The sequence below is a fragment of the Pygocentrus nattereri genome, chromosome 1 (genome assembly GCF_015220715.1).
Source record: "Pygocentrus nattereri isolate fPygNat1 chromosome 1, fPygNat1.pri, whole genome shotgun sequence".
In the NCBI taxonomy this organism is placed as follows: Eukaryota; Metazoa; Chordata; class Actinopteri; order Characiformes; family Serrasalmidae; genus Pygocentrus; species Pygocentrus nattereri.
In genome coordinates, this window is record NC_051211.1 from 32117069 (window position 1) to 32138605 (window position 21537).

General features: G+C 38.7%; 1 protein-coding gene across 1 annotated transcript; it reads right to left on the reverse strand.

The window, feature by feature from the left end:
• Nucleotides 1-772: 772 nt before the first annotated feature.
• Nucleotides 773-21147, reverse strand: cd36 (CD36 molecule (thrombospondin receptor)). The gene is made up of 12 exons (XM_017707586.2): nucleotides 20859-21147; nucleotides 16850-17010; nucleotides 14381-14525; nucleotides 12334-12480; nucleotides 9037-9128; nucleotides 8016-8065; nucleotides 7496-7565; nucleotides 4974-5158; nucleotides 2619-2737; nucleotides 2080-2153; nucleotides 1899-1953; nucleotides 773-1432 (listed from the first exon to the last, which is right to left on the reverse strand). Exons 1-12 carry the CDS (start codon nucleotides 20985-20987, stop codon nucleotides 1259-1261), a joined length of 1401 nt encoding a protein of 466 aa, XP_017563075.2. The 5' UTR covers nucleotides 20988-21147; the 3' UTR covers nucleotides 773-1258.
• Between the last annotated feature and the right edge of the window lie 390 nt (nucleotides 21148-21537).

Here is a 21537-nt window from a genome sequence, read left to right on the forward strand (position 1 = left end):
GCATCATGCTAATTGCTAGGGTATAAGCTTGCTTCACTTGTTAGCTATATTAGCCTCATAGACAGGGCTAAAACTTAAGAAGTGAAATTCAGATGCTAAACATGTCTTGGCTGATTGGAGGACCAGCTGTGTACATCTGATATTTTGGCAAAGTATCGCTTTAAACATTATAAATGCACTCAACTCTTGAAACAAACAGAACTGATCTCCAGGTAAAGGCTTATTCCTCACTTTCATTTCTCTGAAATACTCCTCTATCTGAGACCAAACAGAGCTTAACGCAGAGCGAGTAACAGCAGGAGGCGACTGAGGCTCATTTAAAGCTCGTAAATCTGAGAGCAGACTGCTGCACCCGTTTCCCCACAATACAAACCCCCAGAGTCCTGTTCAGCCTCTGAGTGAGCAGCCAGCAGGCCACAGCTTCCTGTCGCAGTCTCTTTTACCAGCCTCTGTGGCACGGGCCAGGTGGAAACCCAATAATCTAACTTTAGGACGCGCAATAGAGTGGCCTTTTTTTTTGCTTGGCTTAACCCCTTAAATATGTACGCCGACACTTCACTTCCTCTCACAACTGCGTAACTTTTGTATCATTTTCATAGTAGTTTCCAAATAATTTATAGTAGTTCTTGGGTCATTCTTAGTAGTTAGTTGGTTTCCAGTGGTTTTCATTTGCAGATGGGTTTTTTTGCCTTTTGACCTTGGCAGCAATAACAATCACATGAAATTATGCCTTTTGGATTTGCAAAAATTTGATCCAAGGATACTCAACCAAGACTTTTACATTCCTCCCTTTATTGAATTTGCCGACCTGCACAAAACAGCACCAATATCACATCCATTCTGAAGAGAAGCACTGAAAAAATAGAGTAAAAATGAACAAATACCCCTGGTTTAACCGTCATGGATGTTAGCCTCATTTGGCTAGTAGTTACATTTTTTTTTAACCAAGAAACAGAAAAGCTGAGTGAATTGGCCTGCTACAGAATTAAGTGTGCTTCCTAGAGCTGCTTTGTCAAAAGTTACCTGATCAGGCCTTGTTGTCTATGAAATAAGGAACAGCAGAATTTCAGAAATACTTAGATTTAGTTAATGCTACTGCTCAAAATGGAATCAGGTAACTTTCCCCAAACCAGTCCTGATCAAATACATAATTCAGAATACAAAAATTACTGTACACGGCTCAGATAACCCAATTAATATAAAGTGCTACATTGAAAAACAGAAATCATACAAAAGCAGCATTTGTGTGGAACACCGGTCAGGCAATTATTTTGCGTCTCCTGCGCTCCTGTATGCATATTCCAATCAAGCACAGCACAAACACCACTGCTCCAATCACTATGAGCGATATCTGCACCACCTCCAGCGTCTCTATCCGTGCGAAAAGATCATTTTTTATCCTGGCTGCCGTCTCGTCATCAAGAGCTGCCGACTAACGGAGAGATCAGACAGACACCAGTGATTGGAACTAATGCTCCTCAAATGTTGGCAAGTTGAAGACTGACTGGATCTAGTGAGCCTCAAGTGTAGGTATATTAGAAGATAGTGACTGGACCTAATGTTCATCAAGTGTAGGTAAAATTAGTAGACAAGCAAATAGACCTAATGCTGTTCAAGTATACATAATGGCTTGTGTTTTCAAGCATGCTTGATAAGACTGAATCTATCAGTGGATTCTGTAAGAGCACTGGATTAGTTACTTTAATCCATCATGCTTTACAGTATTTTTACATGTCATTTGTAAAGCAGTGCTATATGTTTGGTTTCCCAAGTACTATCCCCATCTCATACATCCAAACAGTGAATGAAAGTAAATACTGAGGAGATGAAATGACTGGTTCTAAAGCGCCTCTCTAAAATGAGGACCTAAAAGCTTAAATATTTCAACACATCCTCACCTCATTCAGCCACACAATAGGAAATACTGTATTTTCTTTCACTTTGTTAAGGATCCTGCAGAGAGACAGAGAGAGAGAGAGAGAGAGAGAGAGAGAATGAGAGAGATCATGTACATTTAGAAATGTACCTAACAAAATGGCAGTTTTATATATTTTTTAGAAAACTGAATTTTCATCTTACTTAATTTCCTTGGATGGACCATACATCATGTTGATTTGAAGCCTTTTGGCGAATCTCAGAGTAAAGCCTGTGATCTGGTAGACAAACAATACTTTCAGTTCAATTGCAATTCTGCTAAATGTAAGATCATTGAATTTTCAATAGTTGTAGCTTCACTGGCCACAATATCAGAAACTCTCTCCTGTAGCTGGTGTACAGTCAGAGACTGTAGCTCATTTATTGATGCATATTTTTAGTTAGTCATTCTCTTGCTTCTTGCCTTGATACTAGGACCACACACAATACCATGACCACACCCAGTCAGTCTAACTGCTGTGCTGAGAATGACACCAGCAGTCCTGTGGCCTGAAACTGACCAGTGATGAATAGGCTGGAGGGAGCTGATAAACTGTGAAGCAAAGCATGATTTACAGTCTGCAATTGTACACCTATGATGTGAAACGATACGATAGGAGCTCATAAAGTGGCGTGTCAGTGGATGCGCGGGGTGTAAAAGGCATTAGCTCATGCAGGCACTATAATACACTTGAGTTTCTTACTGGTTCCACATCTAGATATGTGGAGTGTTCCTCAGGGTTGGGGTTCAGTCCATGAACAGTGTCCAGCAGCTCTGGGCTGCCATGGAGGAAATGAGGCAGGGAGATAAACACAGGAAATCCTGCAAAACACACCAACACCACTCACTACTAGGGCAGTAAAAATGCATAAGTCTGGGATTGGTTCTGAAATGTTACCATCATTTATAATATTTAATTAAAGCATAAAACATATTGTCTCCAGCTATGTTCAAGCTATGTCCTGACAGTGACAAATAAGTATTATTTGGGTGTGGGGGGTCTCTGTCAGCACTGCAGTGATACTGACGTGATGGTGTGTTACTGTGTTGTGCTGGTACGAGTGGATCAGACACAGCAGTGCTGCTGGAGTTTCTAAACACCTCAGTGCCACTGCTGGACTAAGAATAGTCCAGTAACCATATCCAGCCAACAGCGTCCTGTGACCACTCATGAAAGACTAGAGAATGACTAACACAACTGTGCAGCAGATGAGCTATCGTCTCTGACTTTACAGGGTGGACCAACAAGGTAGGAGTGTCTCATAGAGTGGACAATGAGTGGACACAGTGTTTAAAAACTCCAGCAGCACTGCTGTGTCTGATCCACTCAGACCTGCGCAACACACACTAACACACCACCATCACTTCAGTGTCAATGCAGTGCTGAAAATAATCCAAAACCTAAATAATACTTGCTCAATGGTGGTCCTGTGGGTGTGCTGAGCACTGAAGAACAGGCTAAAAGGGGCTAACAAATCATGATAAATTGTGAGTCCTTTCCTAAAGAATTGAATTAGAGGTCAGAGATACAGCCCTGCTCACTACTGCACATGCTTGGCCATGGCAGTGGTGCAGGAAGCAGATTTACACCTGCTGGTACTTTGGGACCTGCAGTTTGAAAGTCGATCCTCAAGCAGTGTGCCAAGAGCCAAACCTGACTACTGCTGCACCAGAGGAGCAATAAACTGTGGGAAAACTGCTGCAACAACCTGATCTCATATAGAGTTTAGCAGAAATTGTCACAGGAGAGGGTGGATTTTGAATTTTGAGTGCCTATAAATGAAGTCATCAAGAGACCACTACACCCTGGGTTTGACCTTAAAGCGAAAGTGAAAAATGATAAATTTAAATTTTTTTTAAAAATCTAATGGTTAAAAAGCCTAATATAAAGCAATATTATGTATATATACACAGTACCGTACATAAGTTTTAGGCAACTGAGAAAATGATCTTTAAAAAGCTGTTTAACTGGCTTTTTCCATAGGTCTCCCACAAACACTGTCCAATGTACTCTGCTAAAGGTGTTCTCCAGTGCTAATCTTCCCTATATTACTGTTATTGGAGCCATCAGCTATGAGTTTTGCTTGTAAGTGATGCTTTAGACTTGACACCATTAAGTGATAAAGAAATTCACGGCACGGCAGTAGCTGGAAATAACTTCTTAACAGAGCTTTATCAAGCAAGCCATCAACTGGAACTTGCTATCTAAACGCTGTATTAAAACAACTGGCCTACAGTTGTGGAATTATAGTGCACAAGCATCTTCAGGCTGGAACTACAGATGGTAAGAAGGGCCAGACTAAGAAATATACACAATTCTGCCTTAAATAATTCTATGCAGAATCCGTTTGAAAATGGTCCTATATAGCACCAAAAAGGGTTCTTCCAAGCTTGACATACATGAAATGTTTCTATATAGAACTCTTGGTCCTGAATAGAACAATTCTTCTTCTTCTTTCAGCTGCTCCCTTTAGGGGTCGCCACAGCGGATCGTCTGCCTCCATCTTGCCCTATTCACTGCCTTTTATACCAACCACCTCCATGTCCACCTTCAGTACATCCATAAACGTTCTCTGAGATCTACCTCTTCTCCTTCTACCTGGCAGCTCCATCTCCAACATTCTTTGCCCAATATATCCACTATTCCTCCTCAACACATGTCCAAACCATCTCAACCTGGCCTCTCTGGCTTTATCTCCAAACTGCTCCACCTTCACTGTCCCTCTGATCTGCTCATTTCTAATCTTGTCCAGCCTTGTCACTCCCAACGAAAATCTCAGCATCTTCATATTGCCTTTACTAAAGAACTCCTGAAGGACCGTCTTTTGTACATGTGTATATAGTGCTTTGAAGTATTTGCCCCTTCCCAGGGTCTTCTATTTTTGCTTATCTGTCACATTTAAGTGATTCAGAACCTTTTGTAATGTGGGTTGTGTAGCCCTTCCCGTGCGGACGAATCTGATGAATCTCAACAGCAAGATGTAGAGAAAATGATCTACTACTCTGATCATATCTTTGAGACCTATGATGGATGTGACGCGAACAGGCCAACACTGACCTTTACATGACTTAATGTCCAGAACACCTGCCAGGGTGCAGTTCTTGGTGGCTTCGTAATTGGTGCAGAAGCACTTATTGTCCGGATTGACTGTAGGTGAGGCAAATGTTTGTTCAGGCAGCATGTAGCGATACACAGTGATTCCTTTCAAATCCACACTGCCATCATAGTCTGCAGATACCGACCTGGAGGAAAAAGCACACCTGATGAAGAGGAACAGGCACTGAAAAAGTTTGGGTTTTATGCAACACTGTTAAAGTTTCATTCCCTCCCCAGTCTGTACAGTCAAAATATGTGCACAAACAGAGTGTTTTGAATTAATTATTTTTGTGATGTCACAAAAAGCAACACATTTACATATCCACCCATTCAGCTTACAGCAATTTAGCTCTGTAGGTCTCATTTAAGTTATAAGGAAGTGCAGCCAAACAGAAGAGACCACATTTACATATATCAGTCTTAAAGGCATAGAAACACAAACAGCCTGTTTTTTTGTTTTAAGGATATAGAGAGGTTGACATGGTCATGTAAACTAAGCATGTCTGTTTTTGGCACTTAAAACAACACAAACATCATAAGTGGACCTCTATAAAATGCCCATACATTACATTTTTATAGTATTTTATTGAAAGACATTTAAAGAACTCTGTGCTTTTGATGTCAATGTGTTATACAACAAAAACAGACACTTTATTGTTTTCACATTTCATTGTTATGAGATAAAGCCGTTTCAACTTTAGCACCCCTGCCCAACCCGCCTATGCTGATGGGTGGAGACAAGAAAAGAGAACAAGGAGGAGAAGAGGGTGAATGCTGTGTATTGAGGTGGTGTAGCCTGACCTCTGGTGGCAGTAGGGTTAAAACAGGCATTAAAAGAGTTAAATCCAGTTAGAAAGGCATTTGTACTGCTTCAAAGTCAGAGCTAAGCTGGTAGAGAGATAGTACTTAAAACTAATCTACAGAAAAGAGAGGAAAGATCACCATAGCATTTTTAATTTCCAGACAAAATGATCATTAAGAACAAGTTATTCATTTTTTCAGCACCAGGAAAAAAAAAACAAAAAACATAATTAACAGACAACTACAGAGAGATCTCAATAACTAAATATGATATCATTTTGCAGTGTTTAGTGTCTCCACTCTTTTCCGTTGTTACAGCTTCCATTCTTTTCAGGAATCTTGCCTTCCAGATTATCAAAGAAATCTGCAGGGATATTTTTCCACACCTCCAAAGTTCAGTCTTAGACGTTGGTTGCATTTTCTGCTTCCCACCAGCCAAGTAATACCTCACATTCAGTGGTGTTGAGGTCTGAACTCTGGGGTGGTCAGTCCATTGTTCAGAGAACATCAGCAGCTTCTTTGTTTGATTTGTGAATGTTTTTCTTTTCTGTTTATTATCTAGACATCCTTCCAGAGTCATAATATTACAGTATCTTCTCACAGTGGAAGGATGGACAGAAAACAGGTGTTTTCAGTTCTGAAGCAAGAGTCAAGCTTGATTTTCTCCTCTCTCTCAAAGATGAAAGCTGTGACAGTTTTGGTGGTCTACCAGGTCTGGATTGTCAGCAGTCCAATTTTCTCTGTATCTTTTAATCAATATTTGAACTCCAGTTTTGAAAACCTTTTTTTTTTTGCTCCTTTTCCTTTGGCTTTCCCTTCCTTATAAAAGTGGACTATCGTATAGCTAATCCCCTCAACATTATCTCTATAAAAATGATTATCTTGCACAATTTTTACCATTTTGACTGGAAATGAATCAATGAATTGTAGTCACTGTATGTGTTTTTAAACACTAGCTGTCCTTTATATTTGTCTTGCTTGGCTCCTCCCACTTCCCCATGTGCTTGTGTTGTGTCTTTTTCCCGGTAGTTCATATGCTTTTTTGTTTTGGTTTTCATAATCCTGCCCCTTTGTTTCATGAATCCGCCCCTGATTGTTTCCACCTGTTTCCCACCTGTCCCTCGTTATCCTGGCGCGTATTTAAGCCCTGTGTTTGCCCTGGTCTGTGCTGGTCTGGTCTTTGTTTGATGTGTTGGATTTGTTTGGTGTGTTTCTCATTATGTCTGTTCCCTGATCTCTTCGTCTTGACTATTTGAACCTGGACTGTTTTGACCACGACCCTGGAGTTGCCCATAATAAAAGTTGCTTATCTCAGCATGTGCTTCTGCCTCATTGCTCCCCACCGTTACAATATTGTGTAAACATTTCTTGATTAATCATCATTGATAATAATCCAAAATTACTTACAATAAAATCTTGTAACATTTAAATGTATAAAAAATAAGAAGGCTTTTTGCACTTTTGTCCCATAAATTCAGCATTTCAGAGATAAGAGGTTTTCTCATGACAGCAATGTTATCTATATATGCACAGGAAAATACCTAGGAACACGTGTTGAGTTGCAAGGGCAAAGTGACAGAAATACAATACGTAACAGCAGAATTGCAGACGCAATGGGAAATTATTAACGAGAGATGATAATTACAGATCGACATTCTTTATTGGCTGAAAATAAACCATACCTGCAGATATCAGAGGAGAAGAAGTACAGGGCCTTTTTCTTGTCCAGGAAAGGAGGAAAGGAGGAGCCGTCTGTTCAGATACAAGCCTGTCAGTCTGATGAACTAATTAATTTCTAAAAGTTAATAACTTTTAATAATAAAAGTAAAAAATAAAACTTAATAATTTTACTGTGAAAAAGCTATTACATACATCATGGTTGTTTATTGGTTAAAATTTATGTATTTTTCACATGAAAAAATTCGGTTTATAGCTTAACATCTAAAAGCTAAACATAAAAGCATGCTGTCATTGTACACGAATTATTCTTGGTTCATTGAAATAAAGGGAAAAACTGTGTGACAAGTTTCTAAATAGAATCTAAACTTCCAAACCATACCACAGTAATGTCTGTAAGTAGAAGAGGAGATCGTTAATTGTTAAACTTGATAAGTTTCTGTTGTTATCTGTGATTTATGAATTTTATCTGATATTGTGCCTGTTGCGGACCTAATGTTAATCATTTACCTAAATAAAGCTCACCTGTTCCATTGATCATGTTGCAGTAAGAGTTGTTCCAGTACGGCACTGTCCTGAAGCACAGACAAATACAGTGACATGTATATCGGGTCTACAGATCTGAGAGCCAAATTCATTCAAAAACCCCATCACTGTCTCTTTAAAGGTGCATTAGGCAGTGTTTGCTTGTGTTTGTTTGTTTTGTCTGTTTTGCATATGTCACTGCAGTGTTGCCATGAGAACTGTAGGAATGAAACGAAGACAGGAAATTGTCACTTCCTGTCACAATGTGACTTTACAAGTAATATGAAATAATAAAGTTGGTGTTTGAGTTAAACACATTTCAGTAGCAGAAAGAGCTTAAAAGATTTTAAATTACTTGATTATCTGGAGGGCTTTTATAGGAAAATTTGAAGGCATTTTGGAAGAAAAACTTTATATCTAGGCTTGTTTGGAGGACGTTTTACAAAACATTTGGAAGATAAGCTTGTAAATATTGTTTCACTGAAGTTTTTTGGAGGGAAATATATTTGGAGGCACTTGGATTTTGTTTTGGTTAATGGTTAATTTAGTGGTTTCCTTGAGGGGTGTATCTTTGAAGGCTTTTTTAGAGAAAAAAATCTTACTTTGAAAGCAGCTCAAGTCTCTTCTTTTGAGAACATTTCCTTCTTTAGAGGCTTTGTGTGGGGGGAAATATAGTTCTTGGGGCATTTAGAGTGAAAATTCTTTCTTTGGAGGCTTTCATAAGGGGAATTCGTATTTTGGGGGCATTTTGGAGGAAATTATTTTAATGGCTTTTTAGAGTATTTTTAAACATGACTCCTGGCTATGCCTCTCTTAAAGAAATGCTGGAAGTGGAGATATAAGATGTTGGAATACATACAGGCATCTGGGTGCAGTAAACGTATTGTAGGTTTAAGCTAATGCAGGGGTGTATGACCAACCATCTATACACTGATCAACATATATACAAATAAGCAAACAAACAAACGATAAATAAATCCCAAATACGATACCAAATAAGTAACAGTCCCTTCACACTCACGGCTGATTGTTCCAGGTATCAATCATGGACACTTTGTTGATGTCGTCTTTGCCTGTGAAGACGCCGTAAGGTCCATCATAGGTGTTGTTGTACTGAACAAAACATAACAGATATAAGCGATCTAACCACTAGAATGTAAAATATACAAAACTATAAACTCATACAGTAAATTATACAAGTCAAAAGTTTGGTACATGCTGGAAACTTATTTCATAACTTCCAATAGTACGCACATATACACTGCTCAAAAAAATAAAAGGAACACTTAAACAACACAATATAACTCCAAGTAAATCAAACTTCTGTGAAATCAAACTGTCCACTTAGGAAGCAACACTGATTGACAATCAATTTCACTTAGTAGTGTAGTGTCCAGAGGCTGGAGGCGCTACCAGGAGACAGGCCAGTACACCAGGAGACGTGAAGGAGGCCGTAGGAGGGCAACAACCCAGCAGCAGGACCACTACCTCCACCTTTGTGCAAGGAGGAACAGGAGGAGCTGCCAGAGCCCTGCAAAATGACCTCCAGCAGGCCACAAATGTGCATGTGTCTGCACAAACGGTTAGAAACCGACGTGACAGAGTCTGGAGACACTGTGGAGAGCGATCTGCTGCCTGCAACATCCTTCAGCATGACCGGTTTGGCAGTGGGTCAGTAATGGCGTGGGGTGGCATTTCTTTGGAGGGCCGCACAGCCCTCCATGTGCTTGCCAGAGGTAGCTTGACTGCCATTAGGTACCGAGATGAGATCCTCAGACCCCCTGTGAGACCATATGCTGGTGCGGTTGGCCCTGGGTTCCTCCTAATGCAGGACAATGCTAGACCTCATGTGGCTGGAGTGTGTCAGCAGTTCCTGCAAGATGAAGGCATTGAAGCTATGGACTGGCCCACCTGTTCCCCAGACCCGAATCCGATTGAGCACATCTGGGACATCATGTCTCGCTCCATCCACCAATGCCACGTTGCACCACACTGTCCAGGAGCTGGCGGATGCTTTTGTCCAGGTCTGGGAGGAGATCCCTCAGGAGACCATCCGTCACCTCATCAGGAGCATGCCCAGGCATTGTAGGGAGGTCATACAGGCATGTGGAGGCCACACACAATACTGAGCCTCATTTTGACTTGTTTAAAGGACATTACATCAAAGTTGGATCAGCCTGTAGTGTGTTTTTCCACTTTAATTTTGTGTGTGACTCCAAATCCAGGCCTCCATTGGTTAATAAATTTGATTTCCATTGATGATTTTTGTGTGATTTTGTTGTCAGCACATTCAATTTTGTACAGAACAAAGTATTCAATGAGAATATTTCATTCATTCAGATCTAGGATGTGTTATTTGAGTGTTCCCTTTATTTCTTTGAGCAGTATACAATTAATTAGCATGAAAAGGTCATCAAAGCATACTTTTGTCTCAAAGCAGCATTTATATATATATCTATATATATATATATATATATATATATATATATATATATATATATATAGGGGTTGCTGTGAATAAAGAAGAATAAAGAAAATTTCAAATCATGCATTTTATAATAGTACATTATATTTTGTAATTAAAGCACTCCACAAATTTAATAATAATTAATAATTTAATTATGTTTAGTATGTGTTTGTTCTCTCATCTCAGCATGTGAGTTGGTGTTAGGGTAACATTCTGGCAGGCTCAACCAAAAGTCCTCACAGGCTTTGGCCCACATGCCGCACTTTAGGAAGCCCAGCTTCAATGGTACTTTATTTTAATTTCTAAATTTAAAACCAGTAGTGGGTGGAATGGACAAAATTTATATCACGGTATAAATATGATTACAGATTTTTAGTAAATAAACAATAGCATATTATTCTGGATGTCACTTTTTTCACTTTTAATAGCAACCATATTTAACAACTGAAGTAAATCATATTTTTAGGCGAAATAGTAAAAACGGAAATAATCTATAGATAGTTTTCTATCCCTAACAAGATAAATGCAAGTGTATGTAACATCCACAGCAGCTTCACTGAGCCTGGCAAAAAAAGTACTGAACGTTGTTTTAAGTCTGAAAGTCATTTGTGTTATATGTGCGTCATACACTTATATATTAGTAGGCTAATCTACATGCTATGCTAATGGCTTACAGCTAAACCCAAGAGACTGGCTTTTCCTTCTATTCTCTTTTTGCCCTGTTAAGACATTAACTCATTACAATCTGATGACTGCTCTAGAACACGTTAGTAATAACAAGCTATTAAACACGTTAGTAATAACAAGCAGCAAATTTCATGAAGCTATAGAGCATCCAGTAAATATCTAAGCACAGAGCAAAACAGATATTTTCCATGACTTTTTCTTTTGGCTTTTTAACCTGTCTTTGTTTTGGCTTTAAAGGATTTCAGCTGACTTGTAGACATCTTTTAGAGTAATTATCAAACAATATAAGGCTGATACAGATAAAAATAATATTAGTAGGGAAGTCAAGCTGGTGAATGCTGCTTTTTAAGCCTTTGGTTCTGCCTGCTGCTCTGTAAATAGTGACGCAACACTCATTGTGTGGTGCCATGTGCAAGTTCACGTGGCTGTGATCAGCCTAAAATACACAAATTGTTTACTTTTATTTTGCAACACAAACATTTTTTGGTGCTGCTAGGCGTGCAGAGGTGCGATGGGTCTGGATGCTCCAGCATGTCATAATGTTTGTGCAGACACCTCCTATATCAGTGGAGCAGATTAAAGCAAACACACTTGGGAGTTGACGAGGACCATATGCATAGTCCAAAGTAGATGGGTCACATGCGGATGGGCATGGCTATGGTGCTAGGTTCTGCGTGCGGAAGTGGTCAAGAACCACACTAGGTTTTGCGGGCGCAGGCAGATGTGATTCCTGGTTGAGTCAGATGAGTGCGGATATAAATAATCAAGTGGGTATCAACAATCAGGCCTGTGCAGACCTCCAGTCTTCTTGTTTTACAACAAATTGCAATAACCTTACCTCAGGCTGAAACTCACTACAAGAGAGGTCAGGGAATCAGCATGTTTTGTATTGTTTGTATGTCATGGTATGTGCATTACTATGCATACAGGTATAACAGAAATGTCAAAACTTTTATCTCAAAAAGAATTTCACCCGCTATACCAGATGAACCAGTATTTCGCCCACTACTAAAGAAAACTTGGAAATTGACTAAGATTAGCTGATGATGAAGAAAGGCTTATATCATACAATCACTTTGAAGTGCTTGTAATAGTCTAAAACAAAATCATACAACAAACAGATGTATGGAAACTTGAACAGTTTTGTAGTCAATAGAGACTTACTGGATAAAACACTCCCAGAGTTCTTTTCAGCATGGGGTCAGTGTAGCCCCACAACAGCTCCCTCACTGTTCTCCTCAGGAACAGGGATGATTTGCTGCTCTCAATGAACATGTTCGCCCATGCATGATCTATAAGGTTGTAAACACCCTGAAAAAGAAAGAAAATACATCAGAACCAACATGATATAACAATAGTAATTAAATAATAATTGTCCATTTCAGACACGCTGAGGGAAGAGAGGCACTGGCTCATGGTTTTTCTCAAATTCTATAGTTTTTCCATCACTCACCTCATAACGGAATGTTCAGAAAGCACATGTAGATGTTTGAGTGTCCACACACCTTTGGTCACCTTGGTCAGTGTAACTACTAATTACTATTTAAACCCTTAAAACTCAACTTCATCACAACCTAAAGCTTATTCAACAAGGATGTGTTAAATAATGCAATTGAAGGCTTTATTTAGATCATTTTTCAACATGATATTTAAAATTCTGGAAGTTAACTAACCAACACAATGATGTGTTAAACAATCCTAGTTTTGGTTCCTCTTTTAAAAACAATCATTTTTTATTGCTTTTTACTGTATTTATGTTTGTTTGTTTGTATTTATTGCAATAATATACACTGTTTTTTGCATATAAGAATTACTGTCCAGAAAAATGGTCTTAAACAGTTTACTTAGGAGCAATAATGCACATTAATGTATGCATAGCTAGTTTAACAGTAACGTATTTGGAAATCATTCAAAGGCTGACATTAGTTCATTACTGCTCAGATTTTTCTTTTTTTCTTAAAACTATGATTACTCAGTTAATTGTAAATAAATGTGTACTAATATACTCAACAGTGACAGCCCATTTGCAAACCCTACAGGCCACATGGGTTTACATGTTTTGTCAGTTTTATGATTATCTGAGCTGCAGTGGAGAAAAGATCATTTTACAATGTGTCTGCATGAAACAATCCCATGTTCAGAGATAAGAAGAGATATCAACAAGAGAAACATAATATATATTTTAACATATAATATTCAGCATTAACAGATAACATTTATCTATAAGAGTAACTTCACCCTCAACTTCAACTGAAGGTTATGAACAGGATTATTGTGGAAATTAAGCCATAAACAGCCAGTGTAATAAGGGATGATAGCCTTATTGAAAAAAGCATACAGTTGTTTTGAGAGGATGTGTGGCATGCGCTCCGTCCCCTCCACACGTGCGGCTCTCTCCCCGGCGTCCTCGCCGAGGTGCCTCGCCGCTGAGTGCTCGCGGGGCGGGCGCACGCCACAGGATGTTTGTACATTTTTGTTTGTTTGGAAAAAGTAATTCCAGGAGTGCACAGGGGTCAACATGAAGGAAAACATAGTGCTCACTACTACAATGATTTAACATTACAGCAGAAAGAACGAGAGAGAGAAAAGAGGGAAAGAGAATGAAGAAGCGATAGAGAGAAACGGGACAGATCTACGGTGGAACAGAAAATGAGAGTTGGATGGAAGAAGAAAAACAGAAAACAGAAACAGGAAAAACAGAAAATAACCATTATTTGCTAGTGTTGTGGTTATTTTCAGTGATAATTATCAGTAATAATTATTTAAGCCACACCCCCAAGTCATGGTTCTAATGAACTATTCCATTTTGGTACATAATGATTCCACCTCCTTCAGTTACTGTTGCAATGGCCATCAAATTCTTAACTCAAGCTACCCAGCATAAGCAGCACAAGGGCTAACCGATTGAAATATTCAGTCTAACAAAGGAAATCTAGAAGCACATGGAGGCGTACATTTAAAACACTGTCATTCCTGTAGGGCCTGCAGAAACTTGCCCCTAGATAGCTAGATAGATAGACAGATAGATAGATAGATAGATAGATAGATAGATAGATAGATAGATAGATAGATAGATAGACAGATAGATAGATAGATAGATAGATAGATAGATAGATAGATAGATAGATAGATAGATAGATAGATAGATAGATGGGTGGGTGTAAGGATGGATGGATAGATTGTGTGTAAGTGTGTGTGTTGTGTAACATACCGCCACTGCGAGGTTCAGTGATGTGACTTTGTCCTCCTCAAAGCCGTGAGATAGGGATGGCTCAAAGACAGCCTCCGCTGGCAGCACAAAGGACACTGTGTGGTTCTCACTGAACGTGATGTTTTGTTTGGGGATGTACCGCGTTCTAAACACAGCGAGAAAGAAGAAGAGACTACCTACTGAATGACTGAGAAAGGCAGCGTTGGTTCTCAACTGCTCTGTAAAAAGCGCTGCACTGAACTGATTAGACTTAAATGTATGTATCAACACTATTACAGTCAAAAGTATGTATAAATAAAAGACAAAACTGATGTAATATATTTTATTCATGGGCACATGATGTACACATTTACTAAAAATCAATGCATCACTTTTTCAGTGGGGAAGTTGTTTTAATTTGTTTTAATTTACCTTCAACAATAAAATGTAATTGCACCTGTAAAGATGAACATCTTTTTTTCCTCATCCATTATATCAGTGTGTGTAAATATGTGCATAAGTGTCCAAAAGCCTAAGGGTATGGCTATTTAGATTAGATAAAGATCAGTCTGATTTAGTGCCGACTTTGTGTGTTAAACACCAACACACTGTATGACTTCTTTAACAACACCTCTAACAATCAACAAGAGGTCAGTTTTACACACTTCCCCCCAGATTCTATTGAGCCACAGGCCTGACTTGGCCCACCAGCCTTGTGTTTGACACATGAGCTTTAGATGACATTAGATTTTTTATTTTGTAAAGACACAATCCAGAAAGAGGACTTTACAGAACATATTATTGAAATCTCATTGTTTTAGTGTTTAAGCAAGAACAATCTAGGCAGTGTAGTTATAAATTGTTGTAGTATTATAGTAGTATATAATCTAGCACAAATCCAGACATTATATATTCAATATATGCAATATATTCAGAATTCCTACTGTAATATTCTTCAGAATATGACTATAAATAAATGTGTAACATTTCCTGAATGCAGGTGTTCTAGAAACTGAGATTTTAAATTCTGAATGCAGAGAAAAGCTGATGTTTGAGGAAATCTTGTGGAATTTTGAGGTTAGGGTTAGGTAAGGTAAGTCTTTGCATCATTTAATTGCTTTTCAAAAAAACATGCTCTATTTGTGTGAATGTTCTCATTATTATTACAAAGAAAACAGACATAATTTCATATTCTAGTCAAATTCTACAGAAAGCACTATATGATATCATATATCAGAAATGATATATCATATATCAAAGTACCAAAATGTGGGCAGGACTAAACCCTATGTTTACAGTTGATGAGAAGATATGTTCTAAATGTAATTTATCCAGAAATCTGAAAAAATCATTTCTGCCTGTTGTGTCTTCCCTTAAGATTACTAACAGAAAATTAAGCCTGCAATTCAAGAAGTTAGGACAACAGTAATGTAAGTCGCTCTGGATAAGAGCGTCTGCTAAATGCTGTAAATGTAAATGTAAATGTAATGCCTGTGCATGGATTGGGGTGGGGGGGTGTGGGGGGCTCTCCTACCGGACAATCATCAGTTTGGGCTTCAGTTATCCCCCTGGTAATTATAATAATGATGATCATTAAGCAATAGAACATGAGAGGGAGTGTGTTATTGCGAAATAACATCACGACTGAGTTAGAGTAATAAACAGCCGGCAGTTCGTTTTCAGCTCCTTACACTAAATTCTGAAGCTGTCATCACCACTGAACAGCTTTTCAGTCGGCAGCTATGACAGAAGAACACCTAACAACCTGGAATTAGCCAGAAATTAGCCAAATACCATTTGCCAAACGTGAAGTCTCATCTTCTTCTTACCAAATCAGACTGAGCCATAAAGCCACCGCAATATCAAGTTTAGCTCAGTTTTGTTACTTTTGCCAGATCAATATTAATGCTGTAATGTTATAGCCAGTCTGTAAAGCATCTTACAGCCCATTTCTAGGTTCCAGGTTATTTAGATGTTCTTCTGTCACAGCTGCCAACCAAAAAAGCTGCTCAGTGGTAATGACAGTTTTGGAATTTGGTGTAGTCTCATCTTTAGAGTCTGACCAAATCGGCTGTCAGTCAAATGTGATCTCAAAAGTATCCATTTTCTGTTTGTGGCAAAGTAAGAAGTAAAAATGTTCAAATGGCTTGTGCGACTCCTACAGCCGAGTAATTCAGTGTTTGTGAAAAACCGTGATGTTACGGCAAAATATCAGCACAGTTAGAACACTTCTCAACCAATCAGCTCGCATGGCCGCAACTAACTGTTGCATAATGCATATTATAAATCCTCCCACTGCTCTCTCACATAGTAAGAAGCAGAGACTGATAGACACACCCATTTATATGCATATTTATATACAGTATATACAGCATGCAGTAAGGTACTCTGGAAACTGAAAGGCCCTGCATGCTTTACTGCTCAGTTAAGTATTTTTTATGGTTGTTCCTTTAAAAAAAATACTGATATAAACAACAATGTCAGCTTTACCTGTAAGTGTATGGTCCTCTCTGCTGAAGTTGAGGGATGCTCCCGTTCGCCACAACTTCATCAGGATTTTGCACATCAAAGAGCCAGAACTGCCTGTAAACTGGAGCACCAGCTGATATCCAGTTCTCATACGCTGTAGTACCTTTCTCCAACACAGCCTCCTACAAGATAGATGGATGGACATACAGATGAATAGACAGACGAAGGACAGACAAAAAGGCAGACAGACAGATAGACAGACAAACTGCTTGTTTTCTCTGCAAGTTTTATAGTACCTGCACTAATTGGATGAGAGCAATATAACCCCTCATGTAGAAGTAGAGATGCTGAGCCACTGTGTTTGCACAATAAGACGTTGTGTCATCTGATTGATCATAAGAAGATACCAAGCACCTTTTTTAATGAATCATTGACTATTTTTTATCCAGCCTGATAGCATCGTCTGAATCCTCTGTTCAATGACCTGCTGTGTTTTCTCAGTGTTTGCAGTTATTAGATGTGTCAAAATATGTTGTAATGCAGATGAGGTGGCCAGTTGACTTTGAAATCATATTTGATTGTAATGATGTTTTTGCCCTAAGAAAATTAGAAACACTGCAGTATAGGTGGATATTATGTCTTTGGAATACCCTCGCTCAGCCGTATTAAACCAGTAGCTGCTAATTAACTAGCTTTAACTTTCTCAAGCTATAACTGGGGTGAATAAATCATTTTCCAAAGTGCTTTTATGAATTCATATATCATAATATAATGCAATCATACATACAGCACAGCTCTTGTAGGCTCTGTTCACATAAGGCCTAAATAACAGACGTATATAGTAAATAAATCTTAGAATAGATGGTCAGGCTTTCTTTATTTAGGGCTAAATGGTGATTTATTTTTGAGATATTGATATACACACATTATAGACTGAATGCTCAGGTAGGGATTGTATTATGGTGTATAATACACAAATAAAGGGCTCAAGAAAATACTTAGTCCACCACTAATCACTGCTTAACAATGTAGTAGTGGACAGTTCATTACCAGTACCAGCGAAGCAGTCATTACCAGCTATTGACTTAACAAGAACATTACAAGGGCATTATAATATCCCCCCTAAATCCCCCTCATCACTGACCAACAAGAGACATAAGGTCCAGTCAAATCAAACTGTTGATTCCATTTGCTTGGGCATTTTAAATGAAGACCAGTTTAAGACCAGAAGAACCTCACATCACATCCCTGTGAACAATGCTCTGCTCTGATTAACTCACTTCCATGTGGTTTCTGCATTTATATAAATGTTCATTCTACATTATAGGAATTCATTCAACATATAAGAATCAATTTTACCCTATATGTGTTAATGCTAGATTTACTACTAAATTTGAATTCATTATTCATCATTTCCAAAGGAATAAAATATTTTACACAAACACAACACACATACACTTACAAGCTTATTGTCTTTTGATTTACTTTTGAATAGAAGTGTGTTGATGTGATATACTTTATTCACGTTGCAATTATGTGTACATTAGAATGAAGTGAATTAAATGCATAATGTTTAAGCAATGACACATTTAATCATTGGAAGAGCAAGTTCAACACTCTGCTGATTAATGTATCACTCTAGAGGCGGATTTTTCCAGACATGTATTAAGCCTAGACTTGGACTAAATTGCAGTGAAAAATGACCACTTGAATTTGTTTTAGTCAACACTCTTGGGCAAAAAAGGGACCCAGAATATAATGGGTTTTACTGATGATTTAAACCCTATAAAGAATATTTAGTCTCACATTAAACACAAACTAGCTGGGCAATGCTAAGTGGAAAAACATAGACTCAACCTTCTGTTACTGTCTGCAAATTTACAGATAGAAAATCAATATTTACACAAATCAAAGGGAAATGCAGACCATGTTCAGTTACTTTGTCTATTTGTTCAATGATTTGATGTTAGGACTATTAAAAGCTTAATGTTTTGCCATTTTGGGCTTTTTTTTGCACATTGTGTAGGTTTAGATTAATCTGACTCTGGGACTCTGCAACTAAGTTCTGTAGACACTATGGGTTGGTTTCCCAGACAGGGACTACATTTTCCTTTCATCTGAGAATTTGAGTTCATAATACTGAGTAACCTAGCACTTGGCTTAATCTCTGTCTGGGAAACCATCCATAAAAGTGTTTATTTGACTATATGGCTGTTAGACAATGTAAGAGGTAATTCAACAGTGTAAAAGAATTGGATACTACGGACCAGTTTCCCAGAGACAGATTAAGCCTAAACTCTAACTAAATTGGATTTTTCATGGTGAGACACCACTGAAATCGCAGTTTAGTTTAAAACTAGGCTTCATCTATGGCCCTAAAATAGTTTACTTAACACTATAAAATAGTGGGACGCATACTTTCAAATAACATGATTAAAATGTGTCAAGTGGGTGAACATAAATAAAATATGTAACATCAACACAATTCTTGCCAAAAAAAAGAGCAAACTTAAATACAGCAGTTGTCTTGATGTGACATTTTAACTGTGTGCAACTACTTGAACCACTGAACCATTTTTAGTGTAGTTTTTCAATTAATGTTATAAGAGTTCATTTGAAACTATAAGAGGAAATTTAATGTAATACGACTTTACTAGACATTATAGGTTGGTTTCCTAGACATGGATTAGGCTCTAAATTCTAAGGCTAAAGCTAATCGCCACTGTAAATTCTTTTATAGCCTAGGTTTAGATTAATCTGACTCTGAAAGTAAAAGTAAGGTTTACCAGTTAGGGATTAAGCCTAGCCGTGAACTACTGAGCATTCTGAATGGAGTTTATTCACTCAAAAGAAAATGTAGTCCAGGACTAGGCCTAATCCTTGTCCAGAAAATTGACCCTACAAGATTGGTTTTTCAGACAGGGATTAAGCCTCGGAATACATGGAATACATTTCCCTCTCAATGGAGAACTTCCATTCATAATGGTGCATAGTCCAGGGAGCCAGGTTTAAGAGTACAAGACAATGAGACAAGGTAAGAGTTCATTCAACAATGTCAGAGGACTGGACACCATGGACTAGTTTCCCGGGCCCAGATTAAGCCTAAACACTTACAAGAGATGGCTCTTCAATGGTTGTTTAGTAAAGGGGATGGGTTGTCTTAGAACCATGAGTTCTATGTGGATCCATTTCATGCTTAAATGGTTCTTTGCATGGTGAAATGGTTTTACAGAATGATGAAGAATGTGTTGCATGTGGTTCTACATAGCACCAAAAAGGGTCCTGCTACAGTTACAGTTTTAAGCTTATAACTTTTTTTTGATGCTATATAGAACCATTTTCAAAAAGGCCCGATACAGAACCATTTTACCACACAAAGAACCATTTAAACATGAAATAGTTCTATTTAGACCTCGTGGTTCTAAATAGACACATTCCCTTTATTAAAGAACCCTTGAAGAACCATCTTTTTAAGACTACACCACATAGGATTGTTTAATAATGAAACACCACGGCCACTGCAGTTTAGTTCTAAAAGGGGGTCACGTTATAATAGTAAATTGAATGCAATATGAGTTTATTGGACACAACAGATTGGCTTCCTAGACATGGATTAAGCCTAGTCTTGGACTAAATTGCAGGACTGATGGCAAATCACCACTGGACATTCGTTTAAGTCTAGATTTAGGCTTAATCTGGCTTTGGGAACCCTGTGTTTTGAGAGTTAACACAGCACTGGAGGAGTTCAGTTCTCACTGTAAGAGTTAATAGAAGACAGTAAGAGTTAACCCAGCCGGCGGCTCTGCTGCTGTATTTATTTCTCATGTCTCCAGGCTCTCTCTGTCCTCGATGTCAGCGCTCAGCTGCTCAGCTCTAATGACTTTGACTGTGACCTGAGGATGCATCGCTTTCTCCAACGCTTTCTCTCCACGAATCAGCCAAATGCATTGAACACTGACCTTAACCTTATTACCATCATGTATTATTGATCTTTTTGACCCTGAATCAATAAGGATTTTGGTCATCTTACCTTCTTCACAGTGTCCTCAATCACAGTGTTGCCTACAGGAATGAGAATGACCCCCAGCAGGCAGGCCACTGCCCCGGCCACACTCCCTGTGATCAGCCAGCAGCGCGTGGAGCAGCACGAACACCCCATAGCTACCGGTCAGCTAAGGCGCTTCGGCAATGTGGCATGGCAGCGAGACACACGCCGCCTCTCACCCGTTACGTAAGCAAGACGGAGCGAAGGTTGGTGTCTGTGTGCGCGCTTTCGGCGCCGGTGCTCTTTCTTTACCCACCCGTATTCCGTCAAGTCACGCCTTGGCAGTGTAACGCTTGAGAACTGCTTGTGAGTATAAATTAACGGCCAATCGCAACTCACGATGCCAGACAGATGCCGTTAGCCAACAAGCGCGGCAGGGAGGTCATTACCAAATCCTAAAGCAGCTGGCATATTCTTAGCCAATCCAGGAGAAGGAGGGGTAACGCTGCCCAATCCCACAGAAGCAAGGATGCTATTAATCAATAATATCACAGAAAGCATTCTACTAGCCAATCCTAGAGCAGCAGGAATGCTATTAACCAATCATATCACAGAAAGCATTCTACTAGCCAATCACAGAGTGGATGGAATGCTATTAATCAATAATATCACAGAAAGCATTCTACTAGCCAATCACAGAGTGGATGGAATGCTATTAATCAAT